The sequence below is a fragment of the Neophocaena asiaeorientalis genome, unplaced genomic scaffold (genome assembly GCF_003031525.2).
Source record: "Neophocaena asiaeorientalis asiaeorientalis breed wild unplaced genomic scaffold, Neophocaena_asiaeorientalis_V1.1 scaffold347, whole genome shotgun sequence".
In the NCBI taxonomy this organism is placed as follows: Eukaryota; Metazoa; Chordata; class Mammalia; order Artiodactyla; family Phocoenidae; genus Neophocaena; species Neophocaena asiaeorientalis.
Window position 1 is genome coordinate 123127 of NW_020171818.1, and position 12179 is coordinate 135305.

General features: G+C 51.5%; 1 protein-coding gene across 1 annotated transcript in view; it reads right to left on the reverse strand.

Annotated features, from left to right (window-relative positions):
• Positions 1–3889: 3889 nt before the first annotated feature.
• PARP1 (poly(ADP-ribose) polymerase 1) overlaps positions 3890–12179 on the reverse strand; it is a 42034-nt gene continuing 33744 nt past the window's right edge. Inside the window, exons 15-23 of the mRNA XM_024739089.1 lie at positions 11881–11964; positions 10283–10405; positions 9604–9732; positions 8030–8128; positions 7371–7523; positions 6278–6405; positions 5433–5494; positions 4746–4860; positions 3890–4463 (exon numbers count right to left, since the gene is read on the reverse strand). Coding sequence (XP_024594857.1) covers positions 4382–4463; positions 4746–4860; positions 5433–5494; positions 6278–6405; positions 7371–7523; positions 8030–8128; positions 9604–9732; positions 10283–10405; positions 11881–11964 — 975 coding nt within the window. The 3' untranslated portion in view covers positions 3890–4381. The remainder of the gene's footprint in view (positions 4464–4745; positions 4861–5432; positions 5495–6277; positions 6406–7370; positions 7524–8029; positions 8129–9603; positions 9733–10282; positions 10406–11880; positions 11965–12179) is intronic.

The window sequence follows — 12179 nt, forward strand, 5'->3', positions numbered from 1 at the left end:
AAAGAGCCCTGGCTGAAAGGGCTCAGATGGCCCTGGGAATACAGGGGCTCTCTCCTTTGGGCTCTTCCCCCAAGCTGAGCCCATCATCGGTTCTCTAGAGGGGGCAACAGTAACCCTCAGAGTTCAGGATCCACTGAACTACGTCCGGGGTGGGGAGCTTGGGGGTACAAATGTAACCTATACTGACATTTATAGATACTTCATAAACAAGAGTTCAGTTTTATATTTATAGTCATTCTAACCCAACATCTCAAATCCTAGACTCAGGCCAGTTAGGCCAGTTGTCTCCAGCCCCCTATCTGGTTGCTTCAACCATATCTATACTTGGCCATAAAGCCACAGTTGTTACCTGTAGCTTCCTTCTTCAACTGTCCGTTGCCTATTTCTTCTGCCCTCAGCCAGAACTGTAGCTGATCAGTTTTTGACCTGGTGAAGTGCCCAAACCTTCGTTCCTGCAGGTCTGAGTCCTCAAAAGTCCCGCCACTGTCATGAGCTGCTGACTTCCACTGACCGCCCCCTGTGGACACGGTGATGCTGAGAAGCGACTGGGCTGCAGACACAGTCCTCCCGACTCTGCGGTCCAGCATCCCAATTTCCCACTTGGTGATCAGTCACTCCAGCCAGTAGAGGAACCCCCTTCTCTGCTTGTGGGGACGGTGGCCTTTCAGGAGCCCCCAACAGCCAGGTAGCAGCTTTATCTTCCAATTCATTGGAACCACTGTTGTGGCCCCTAGGGAAGCATATCTCCCTCAGGACCTTGGACTTCCAAACCAGCAGAGCTACAGGGGAAGTCTTATGTGCCAAGAACCAGGAGCTACTCCCACTCCACCCCTTGTTTCCCAGACCATAGACTGGTCTCTGATCTTAAGCATATACTGGGAGTGGGATTGACACATACACACTACTATATAGAAAATAGGTAACTAAGGACCTACTGTATAGCGCAGGGAACTCTACTCAATATTCTGTAATGGCCTATATGGGAAAAGAATCTAAAAAGAGTGGACGTATGTATAACAGCGTCACTGAGCTGTACACGTGAAACTAATAGAGCGTTGTAGATCAACTCTACCCCAACAAAAGTTATAAAGAAGGAAAAAAAGCATATTCTGGGGCCTAGAAGCTCGAGCCCCATCCCCTCAGGGTGCTGCCTCACAGCCGAACCGTCAGAAGCCATTCCGCCTTCAGTCAGGCCACTTCCGAGGGATGGCGCCTGTGGCAAAACCCGTGGACTCACGGGCACGAGCCCACCGCTGCGCGCGCCACCCGTGCTGAGATGAGCCCCTCGCCCAGAAGCAAGGCTGCGCAGACAGCACGGTGGTGGAGCGGGGCTAATGTCCAGGTGTCCCCATCACCAGTCGGCAACCTCTCACCTGAGGAAAATGTTTGCAGGCCCCATTTTCTTTTTACTTTTCAAAACAAGTCTCCCCAAATCTACCTGCTTATAACCTAGATCCTGGCTTGGCTCCGCTCTCTTAAGCCAGAGAAATGGGCAAACTGAGGCTCCTGTCCCACCTTCCAGGCAGAGGTTCAAAACTGGCTATTAACCCCCAGTAAGTCACGATATAAAAGGCCTTGTTTGAAGTGGTAGAAACACTATTCCTTAAAAAAACAACTCCCGGGCTCCCCTGGTGGCGCAGTGGTTGAGAGTCCGCCTGCCGATGCAGGGGACGTGGGTTCGTGCCCCCGTCCGGGAAGATCCCACATGCCGCGGAGCGGCTGGGCCCGTGAGCCATGGCCGCTGAGCCTGCGCGTCCGGAGCCTGTGCTCCGCAACGGGAGAGGCCACAACAGTGAGAGGCCCGCGTACCACAAAAAAAAAAACCAAAAAACTCCTGATCTTTGGGGAGTTGAAACGCCGAATTGAAGGGGAAGGAAGTGAGGTCCTTTTGGAAATGTGAACTCCTTAAAGTAGCCGGGTGACAAGGAGCCGCACAGGTTGGAGATAACCGCTCCTGATATTCAGATCTCCGCGGAGAGAAGACACGGTGTCTGCAGCACCTTACACGAGGTGGAAGAGCTTTCAGCGTGAACACTGAACACACGGAGCACACACTCTGCACACGCCACGGGCTTCACTCAGGGGACTCCCTAAAAGCACAGTGCTTCGGGGTCCACCCCAGCGCGAAGTTCCACTCGTGTCAGTACAGCAGCTTCACAGGAGTCCTCTGGGCTGTCGGAGGAGCTGTTCTCAGCCTCCAAGAGACAGCGGCCAGAGAGAAGAGCCAACGCCAAACCCATTGGTTAACACATCAGGTCAATGGGGGGTGCTTCTGCTCAGAAAGTCTAAACCTCAGGCGTGGACTACACCGCGTGGAACGGTGTGGACTGAAACGTGAGCCAAGTGCTGCCTCGGGCAGACGCGGCTGTCGTGCAAGGGCATTTCCAGGCAAAGGCAGGAGGGCTGGCAGCTCCCAGGAGAGGCCGAGGGCAGTACCACGTCTCCCAGAGCACCCTGTGCTTCTGTACGATTTAAATTTTAAACTAACTGCTCACATTTTCGCTGCTACCCGGAATTTTTATAAAGTGAAGAAAGAAAACAAAATATGAATACTGAATCCTAACATGGCAGGTTCCCTCTTTTACAAGAAAAATGCGGAATCAGAGATGTGAATCTCTCTTTAAGAGATCAGTTTTGATTACAGAGAACCTATTAAGCAATCACTCCAGTCTAAAAATACTGTCTAATCAGGTGGGGGTAATTGCCTTTCTCTGTGCTGATAAAAAAGGCGAAGAATACAGAATATTCAGGATCTATGGAGCCCGAGAGAATTACTGAATGGCTGGCTGATCAGGGGCCCTCAGGTCAACGGTGCTAAGGATTTTCATCAAAATTTAAGGACACTGAAAAAACACAAAGACTCCGTTATCAAGTTGATTTGCCCGTATCTGAAATCCGACACCCTAACTTGGGTTTGTGTGGCCCTCAAAGTTTGCTGACTGCAGAAAGTCACAAACATGCCTATGACGGGACACAGCCACAGCTCATAAACTGCACCTACCATTGTAATCACTAAACTGTAGCTCAGCTCAGAGAAAACGTTTTTTCTTCTTTTCTGTCTGGAATGATGTCTGTCCTTTGTTTCTCTGACCAAAGATTCCGGTGCAACTTTGGGTTTGAAACAACAGCTCACTCTGCTGCTTTCTCTTGCCTCTGACTCTACCTTCTAGCCCACACTTCCTGTTCTCCTCTGTAAAAGGTCAAAAGTGTCATAAGATATCATCCTGGCTCTCAGCGAACTTAAATGTAAATATTTGATAAGCACCGCACTCAAATATACAGTGGTAGTATGAGGCGATATAGTATATGTAAAATGGTACTCCACAGAATAGAACGACATGCTGACATGTGTCTTACCACCACTAAGTATCTGATAAACTGAAGAAGAAGAAGAATGCCCTCCTATGTTTGGTTTTCTGTCACTCAGACACGGCACTCCTACTGGGCACTGCCGTTTGTTGCCTGGCACATTCTGTGGTTTCACAAATACGGGTACAAACAATCCCCCTAGTCTTTGTGGACCTTGCACTGTGAAGATGAAAAGATCTGCACTCAGAATGAGACCAGACACACAACACACAAGTACAGAAGCCATTTCAATTTTAATTCAGAATTACTATTAGCCCTTTGGTATTCTGGTGATATAGTTCTAAGTTAGAAGACAAAACTGTTGAGAGGAAAGTTGAGAATTTCAAATGCAACTTAAAATTACTACACTACATATTCTGCGAGCTGCCACGTTCCAGTGTCTCTAGAAAAGGAAAGCACTTTTCGTTTCTAAGTATGAGAAATTGTTCATGTTCCTCCCTTTGGTCTCCCCACACTCCTCACCAAACACCACCAATAAAAAGCTAAAAGGATGACAACAAATGCAAAATAAAAAAGGAAATTTAAATAGTATGAAATTAGTTTTTATTTTAACCTCAAAATAAATGCTTAACATTTTTCCAAAACTAAAGATGAACACTTAGAAATAAGGGCAGAAGATTATTTTTTCCTTCCCTGGGGAAACCAGTGAGGCAGACGTTCTAACGTGGCTTGCAAGGTTCTTTCATTGGACTAGTCTAGACACACAGAAAAACCCTCCCCAACTTTTCCTCTATTGTTAGGTGTACCTACCAGGGTTATGGCTGGAAGGAGAAAAACCCAAAGCCACCCCCGGCCCCACCCCCCGCCCCGCCCCAGCAACACAAACAAGGGATTTGAAAAGTTGGGAGAATCATTTAACATGTGACCTAGTGTTCATATAAAATCCCTTCTAAGGAGGTTTAGTGAAGGTGCTATCCCTCGGCAACTCAGCTCAAGTTTCTGCCTGGTCAGTCGGTACAAAGCACGTCAGGCGAATTCACGCCGCAGTCACTGGGCTGCCACGCCTCACAGCTCACCACAGGGAGGTCCTAAAGTTGAACTTCAGCTTCAGCAGATACTTCAGACTGACCTGAGCAATATCATAGACAATGTACCTGGAGGGGAAGCACGTCAAGGTACAAACGGTTCCACGCAGAGTGCACAGCCAGCCTGCCGGCCACACCCTGCAAACCCTCACTGCGGGGGGCGGGGGGGGGACGGGACGACGGCAGGGGGTGTTCAGGTCTCTCACCCCGACCAGGGAGACCACTGCGGGGAACGACACACAACAGGATAGTCTCTAGCCAGCCCACCCCAGGTTAACTGGCTGCATATCAGTGACTCCACAGCCCCAGAACATTCCTTTGGGCTCACACAGCACACTCGTAAAAGGATACTCGTTATACAGTAGACAGGTGTCGTTAACACCAGATGAAATCCCGGTCCCAAGAGGAACCTCTACACCATCCATAGTAATACTAGCTGAAGGGTCAGGGGTAGTTTTGCCTAAACCTGCAAAACAGAAGGCAGAAGTGATATGATTTGTGGCAACAGACGTTGAAAATGCTCCAGAGAGATGAGATCTATGTGTTCATTTAAAAGACACACAAATCCCATCCCATACTGCATCCTTCTTCCAGACATAAAGCTGTAGGTATATTATCAAGTTCCAGGGTATCAGCCTTAACTGATTTTCATAAGCATAGTAGTGCCCCTGGCCCTCTTTCTGTTGAGAAGAATTCCAAAGCCCTCGGTTCAACTAGTCCGTAGGAGGTCCTAATCATCACGGGCTACGAGCTGCATCAATTCAAGAAGCTCCAGGTACCACTATGCCACCAGAGGCCCCTCAACGCTGAAGCTAAGAGTCAGGTTAAACCCCAGAGCCAGCGCACCCGGTTACTGGAGCTCCAACCAGGACTCTCCTACGGCATTTGCGATGCTAGTGGCAGGCACAGAGAGTCATGTTTTTAAAAAAATGAACCTGTGATAGCTAGCCCCAGGAACTGTGGCTTTGGGGGAAAGAAAGCCCCCTCCCTGTGCCGTCCGGGGAGCCTGGGCTGCAGCAGGTTTCTGAAACACATTACCTTTGACGCTGTGCTTGCCCTTGGGTAACTTGCTGATATGCGAAGCATGCTTCAGTTCATACCTATTTAAGAGAAGACAGGTTCAGAAGAGCCTCCAAGGTCACTGGGCTCTCAAACCAACAGTATGACTGGCAGAGCAAGGCCACGGGAGCTGCTGAGATAAACACTCAGAGAACCCAGTCCACCTTCCACGCTAGGAACGCCCTCCTTCTCTGGTTCTAGAAACTGACGGCGCAGCCCCTTTTGAACAGTTCACGCCAGTGATCACTGCCACGGGGCCGCTTTCAGGAAAGGGCCCGTTTAGAGCTGTGGGGTGGCTGGGCGTTCTGGAGGTTTCTGTCCAGCTCACGAACCTGGGACCCCTCCTGGTCTGTTACATAACCCTGCTCTCTTTGGGTTACGGTTGATAGGACCAAGGTGGACCATCAATCCACGCTGGGCCAATCAGACCTCCTCTGCAGGGAATCTGCAACTGGGATTGAGATTCCAGTTCAATCTGAGTTGGTCTCAGACAGAAAATGTACACATCAGCAGGGGGACAGGGGTCATGAGGTGACCATCCTTTGTGCAAGTCAACCTCTCTGTTTCGCAGCCCACAGAAAGAATGGACACTGCCAGTTCCCGAGGCCTGGCTGTATTCCTGTCCTTGGTCTTGTGAGGCGTTCCTGTATCTTGTCTGCTTAACATGCACTGGCGTCTGATACCCACTGCCTAACTGGTGGGTCCTCTTAATCATGGTGGGGAATTCTCAGGATCAACCCCCAGCCAAGGGAAGCCCTCCTTCCTACAGCTCACCCCATCCACCCCCATCAAGCGCCACCAGCCTCAAAGCCAGGGTTACTCACATGTTTCCAAGGGCAACTTCTCCCAACAGGATTAAGCCTATCGGGTCTCCCTGGGATGTGTGGCAGTAGTTGGCACTCTTAGAGACCATGTCGGCGAAATAGATCCCCTTACCAAACATGTAGCCCGTCTGGAGGGATGGAAAAGGGACAGCTGAAGACCTTCTCACGGGAAGTTAGCAGCACCACCTACTGACTGCGTGTTCCCACTTCCCACAGTGCCCCCGGCAGGCGGTAGAGGCCCATGCTCTGGAGCAGGCTGTTCAGATCCCAGCTCTGCCGGGTACCCAGGGGCTGGGAGAAGTTAGCTAATCTCTCTGGACCCCACTTCCTTCTCTGAACTGGGGGAAAGCACCCCAGGGGGCTGCTGTGAAAATTAAATGAGTTAATAACAGCTTCTTAGGCCAGGGCCTGGCACGTGTGAACACCCAGTAAACATGGCTATTATATTTATTCCTTTTGGTAAGTGAAAACGAGGTTCAGAGAGGTTAGCGCGTTTGCTACCACACAGCACTCATGAGTCCGGTCATTAAGCCTCTTTGCTCCCCTCTTTTTACAAGTACAAAACGAGGGGCTTGGAAGATGAGGTGCTTGGAAGACTATTCCTAAGTCCCTGCCTGGTGGGTCACGTCTATGACCCAGCAGGTGACACAGCCGTCGCTCAGGTCTGGGTCAGGCTCTACTCATTTATTGGCACATTTCACCGAGGCATATGCTGAAGCTCAAGGAGGTCCCCCGCTGGGAGGTGGGAGAGGCAGGTCTGAACTCAGTCTGGCCTGCGGCCAAAGTCTGCTCTCTGTCAGTCAACACACCCAATTCGCTTTCAAAGCAGGGCCTGGACACTTACTTCCTTTGTTCCAGAAACTCTGCTTGATATGTGTACGGCTACGCTCTCAATAGTGAGGGTCAGGAGAGGGACATCTGGCAACGTTCACCTTATCAACCGTGGCTACACCTACATCTTTAAACAAGGCCCCTTATTCATCGGGGCATGTGCACTTCTCACGCAAGTACCCACAAAGCTCTGGTGGAGACAGCAGCAGAAACAGGCACTGCCCCCCACCCCCTCCCCACAGCTCCCGGGCCAGGCACGTACCACAGGTGCTTCAGGTGGGGCTATCCGGAGACCCTGGGACAGGATCCCGGCGAAGTTGGTGGTCCTGGACCCGTGCCACAGCAACCTTCGGTTATGCAGCTGCTTAAACGGCTTGTAACGCTGGCTCTCTCCTTCACGCTCTATCTTAAAGATCTGGTCGGAGCATTGAATAAAGAAGAGAGGCAGGAGGAACCACTTGTCACTCTGGTTAACTGGAGATCTGACTAGACACAGGAGAACCGACCAGCTGTCTGTCCCCAGAGCTGGAACACTGTAAGGCCTTCTGCAGTATGCAAGGTGTTTCAATCAGGCTGGGACGGAGCAACGCTGCTACTCAAGGTCCCATTTAGCAGAGACCAGCTATTAAAATTAATGCTACGTGTAGGTACACACTTGAGGCACTTTATTTTGGATCTCTGATAACTGTTCTGATTGCAAAACTAGGTTTTGGGGTAGGAAATGTCTTTTAAAAAACAGAATAAAAAGCCAACCCCAAACCATAGGACTATGAACTTCTGTGTTCCACAAACAACCAAGTCACTTCCTCTGGTGATTTAAAGCAAAGTTAACTGCTCCTTTCTACCCAGGCCCAGGTCAGAGGAATGAGCAGGGAAGAGCTGGCAGGACACAAAGGGGGCAGAGGGAGGAGAGAGCCTTACATCCACGACTTCCAAGTCATATGCGTTGTGTGTGGTCGCGTGAGTGTTCTTAACATACTTCCTAATGATCTCAGCCTCTTCAGAATCTTTGTCCACCACCTAGAAGGAAGGTGCCTGGAAATTAGAGCAAGGGAGACCCCAAGAGAGCCGCACAGAGGCAGGAAGAACAATCACAGGCTCAGCTGATGCACAGGTAATAAAGGGCCCACGTGGAGCCCGGGCGGGACAGAGCCAGCCTGTGTTCCGAGCCCTACCACGCTCGCTCCGGGGCAGGTGCCAGGCCAGTGCCCCCACCTCCCCAGGCATCGGCTTCTTCATCACCTATCTGGATGAGCCCAGTGTTCCTTCTGCCTTAAAACCCTGCGCTTTGGGGTATCAGGAAAGCTAGAAACACGGGGCTCACCGTCTGGGAACAGGGAACCTCTAGAACAAGGAGCCGGCTCTCAGGTAACACTCCAGCTCACCAAGAGTTAAAACACCGGGGCCAGGAGACACCCTGCAGTCAACACTTGCAATGAAAAGCAGCAGGGATCCCACGGACTACAGGGGTTTTGACGATGGGGATGAATGCTCCATCTCTTCTGGATCCTCAGGGCCGTGCACATCACGGCTCAGAGCAAACACCCACCAAATAACCATCAAGTAATGGAATCTCTGCCTAAATAAATGGGTGTGTTATGGGAAATACGACATGTGTTCTCTTACATTTTCATACTCTTATCCAAAGTTAAGAGAATTCAGGAATTCTGGTCTTCCTCATTGCCTCTTAATTAAAGGGCTTCAGAATCATAGATGGAGAGAATAACAACCCCTTCACGAAGAACCAGGCCGTTTGGTGTCCTACCCTGCATACACCCACAGACCTGTATTTTGTCCTAAGCACGGAGCAAAGACTCTTTCAGTGACGTAAACACACGACACCAGGCTCAACAGATCCTGGTGCACTTGAACCTCCTAACACTGCAGGGAAGGACACGGGGGCTGAGGAAGAGAGATGTGAGACTGGGCTCAAGGCCAGGGCAAGCTCGGAGCTGAGGCAAAAATTTCTCCTCCGGGTGGCCTAGGCAGGGTGATTGCTGCCCAAGCCTCCAGCACACCCAAGTTCAACGACTATGTGCACCAGTCGAAGAGCCACTTCGACTCCAGAGGACATGAACCCAGGCACCATAGTTTTATTACAGCTGCCGTCAGGCACTTCTACGTCTCAAGCAGGATACCAGTAACAGATCCTGCAGAGTTCACACCCCAACAACCTCCAGAAACAGAGACCCTCTCTAGATTAAGGGGAAAAACAAAACTTTAAGGCCCCACAAAAACAGGTCTTTACACTCAGTTGAGGCCGTGACTTGGAACCTGCCTCGCAAACAAGGTGCTTCTTTACCGGTGAAATGCTCTGAGGTTCTCAGAGTATCACAAGCCGCAACACCTGGGAACCTGTTAGGACGGTCAATCCTCGGACCCCAGCAATCTGTTCTAACAAGCTCTCCAGGAGATGCTGACGCGCATTCAAGTTTGGGGACCACTGCTCTTGGGATGAAGGGTTTGGATGCTTCAGAAAGGGCGGGCCCTGTTACCATAATGTCAGTTCTGAGCTTCTCATAGTTGACATCGATGGGGTCCTTGCTGCTGTCATCAGAACCACCCCTGAGCAGACTGTAGGCCACCTCGATGTCCAGCAGGTTGTCGAGCATTTCCACCTTGGCCTGGAGGAACACAAGAAAAACCCTGAGCTAAGGACCAAGGTGAGGGAGAAAGACTCACCCAGGTAACGTCCAACACAGAGAGTGAAGAGGTGCCTCCTAGCTGCTCAGGGACAGCCCGCCATCCGTTCACAGATGAACGCGCCTAAGGATTTCTGGAATGCTAAGGAGGCTGGGAGAAGAGGCAGAAGCCACACCGTGATGGTAAGAACGGTCTTTCCTCTTGCACGCACCGGTTGACAGGCAGGGACTGATCACTGGCTCCCTTATGAAGCAGGGAGGGAAAGCAGGGAGGAAGACGCTCCCTCTCTCCTAAGGCTCCTTTTCCCCAGACTGACGTGGTCCAGGAAGGGCAGGAAAAACCAACCGTTCTACCCTTGGGCAGGCTCCTAATACGGGTAGAAACCCCACTTCAAAACGAGGGCCCAGTGGTGGGCCTCCAGCACTGGCCGCTGTCCTCAGGGATCGTGACATGGAGGCGCAGTGGAACAGGAGCGACACCCAGCCCTGCAAAGCCCGGGACCCGGGGCTCCCTGCTGGACCTCGGTGCTACCTGCACGCTGTCTGAGTTGCTCAGGAGCGGAGGCTTCTTCATCCCGAAGTCGTGGGGGATCAGGGTGTAGAAGCGATTTGAGAGATCCAGGATCTGGGAGTCGCTGCTGCCCTGGGACAGTGCCTTTCGGAGAGGGGACAGAGGGAACAGACTGAAGCAGCACTGAGTCCCCAGCACCTGGCTGGGCTTTCTCCTCTGGAAGCTGGGTGCCGCAGCCGAGTCCCGAGGCAGCCCGCGGTGCACACAGGCCAGGAAACCTTCTTCCTGGGGTGTCACTCAACTGGGCGGTGGCAGGATCTCATCCTCCAACTGTGCGGCTTGGCACACACGGGGCTTCTCGTACACAACTTCACTTGTACAGAGAGCTGTGTAGTGACAGACACACAAACCTCCACCACTCCGCAAAACGTCACCTGCGGCATCTAGGTGGTGGGCTCATAGTTTTCAACTTTTTGTATGTTTGTAAACATTTCATAATAAAATGTTGAAAGGGAGAAAAAACCCCCACTGCTACCAAATTCAGTCAGGCCCCTTTGGCCACTGCCCTTCATCTTTAAGGTGGGGAATTCGTCTTCGGTGCCCCCGGGGGGCCAGGGCCAGGCACAGAAAGGCGAGCCCCTCCCTATGCTGCAATGCCAATTAGCGCTCTATGCAGAAGGTGCTCAGTAAATGCACAAAGAAATGGAGGAGCTGGACTAGTCACTGCATACTCGGCAGACACCCTAGGGGCCTACAGGACGGCAGAGGGGCAATGACTCGGCACCCTGCAGGCATGAAGCTCTAAGTCCGCTTCTCACTGTGACACGGGCTTGTCCACACCCTAAACATCTGCCTGTACTGCAGTCTGCTCTGTGCTGTGGGCAAAGGACACCCCAGCCCCTCCGCCTCAACATTCTGGAACAGGAAAGAGCCTGGGCTGAGGAAAGCCTTCCAGGTCTCAGGCAGTGGGTAACAAGGAAAGGGGTCACGGCTCAGGACCGGCTGTAACCAGACTGAATTGCTACATTTCAGGGCCTCCTCTCCAGCACCAGCCAGAGCCCACCTCCCTGGTCCCACTTGAGTTTCCTGTTTGCTTTTCTTCTTTCACACGCCACTCCCAAATACAAGTGGAACCCTCCAGCCCCTTCAGGGCAGAGGCTTAAATCAGGCTCCGGGGACTGGGGGACGTTGGAGATGCTCAGCAAACTGATGTTGAGTGAACATAAATGAAAGAAAGACAATATTTAACTTCCTATTTGATGATTTCCTAGTAACTGCAAAATGAACTCAGCTTCTCTTAAGGGCACACAAAATAAAAATCAGAACATTTCTATGAGGCAGGAGAACGAAATTCCTCATTAGGTGTATAGGGAGTTTACTGCATAGCTGATAACTGAAAACACCGCTAAATCATCAGTACTGTGACCATCTTTTCGCAAGTGGCAGGCACCTGTCATACTTGTTGAACTGAAAACATCTAAATCATCATGAATCAGTATGCCTGTTTCATGTAACCTTGAGTAAATGTACTGCTGCGTGCTCTCCTCCACCCCCGTGCCGTGACAGGCCAGCCAGGATACCCCCTGGGCAGCTGGAGGAGAGGTCGGTCCCTCGCTTACCTGCTGGACCTCACTAAGGATGGAGTACGCAGCCTGGATCTGCCTTTTGCTCAGCTTCCCCAAGGGCATCTTCTGAAGGTCAATCTGAGGAGACAGGGGTATTTTTCCCTTTGAAAGCACTGTGCAGGGAGATGATGGGAGAGCCGGACCAAGCGGCACCCCAGGCCTCCTGGGCCCTTACAGAAGCAGTCACAAGTCTTTCTGGTCCTCCCGGGGACACCCGGTGACCCAGCTCCACGGGCTTTGCAGCCTCGCCCCCACTGCAGGGTGGACAGGAGTCTGTGAGGGAAGATTCTGGC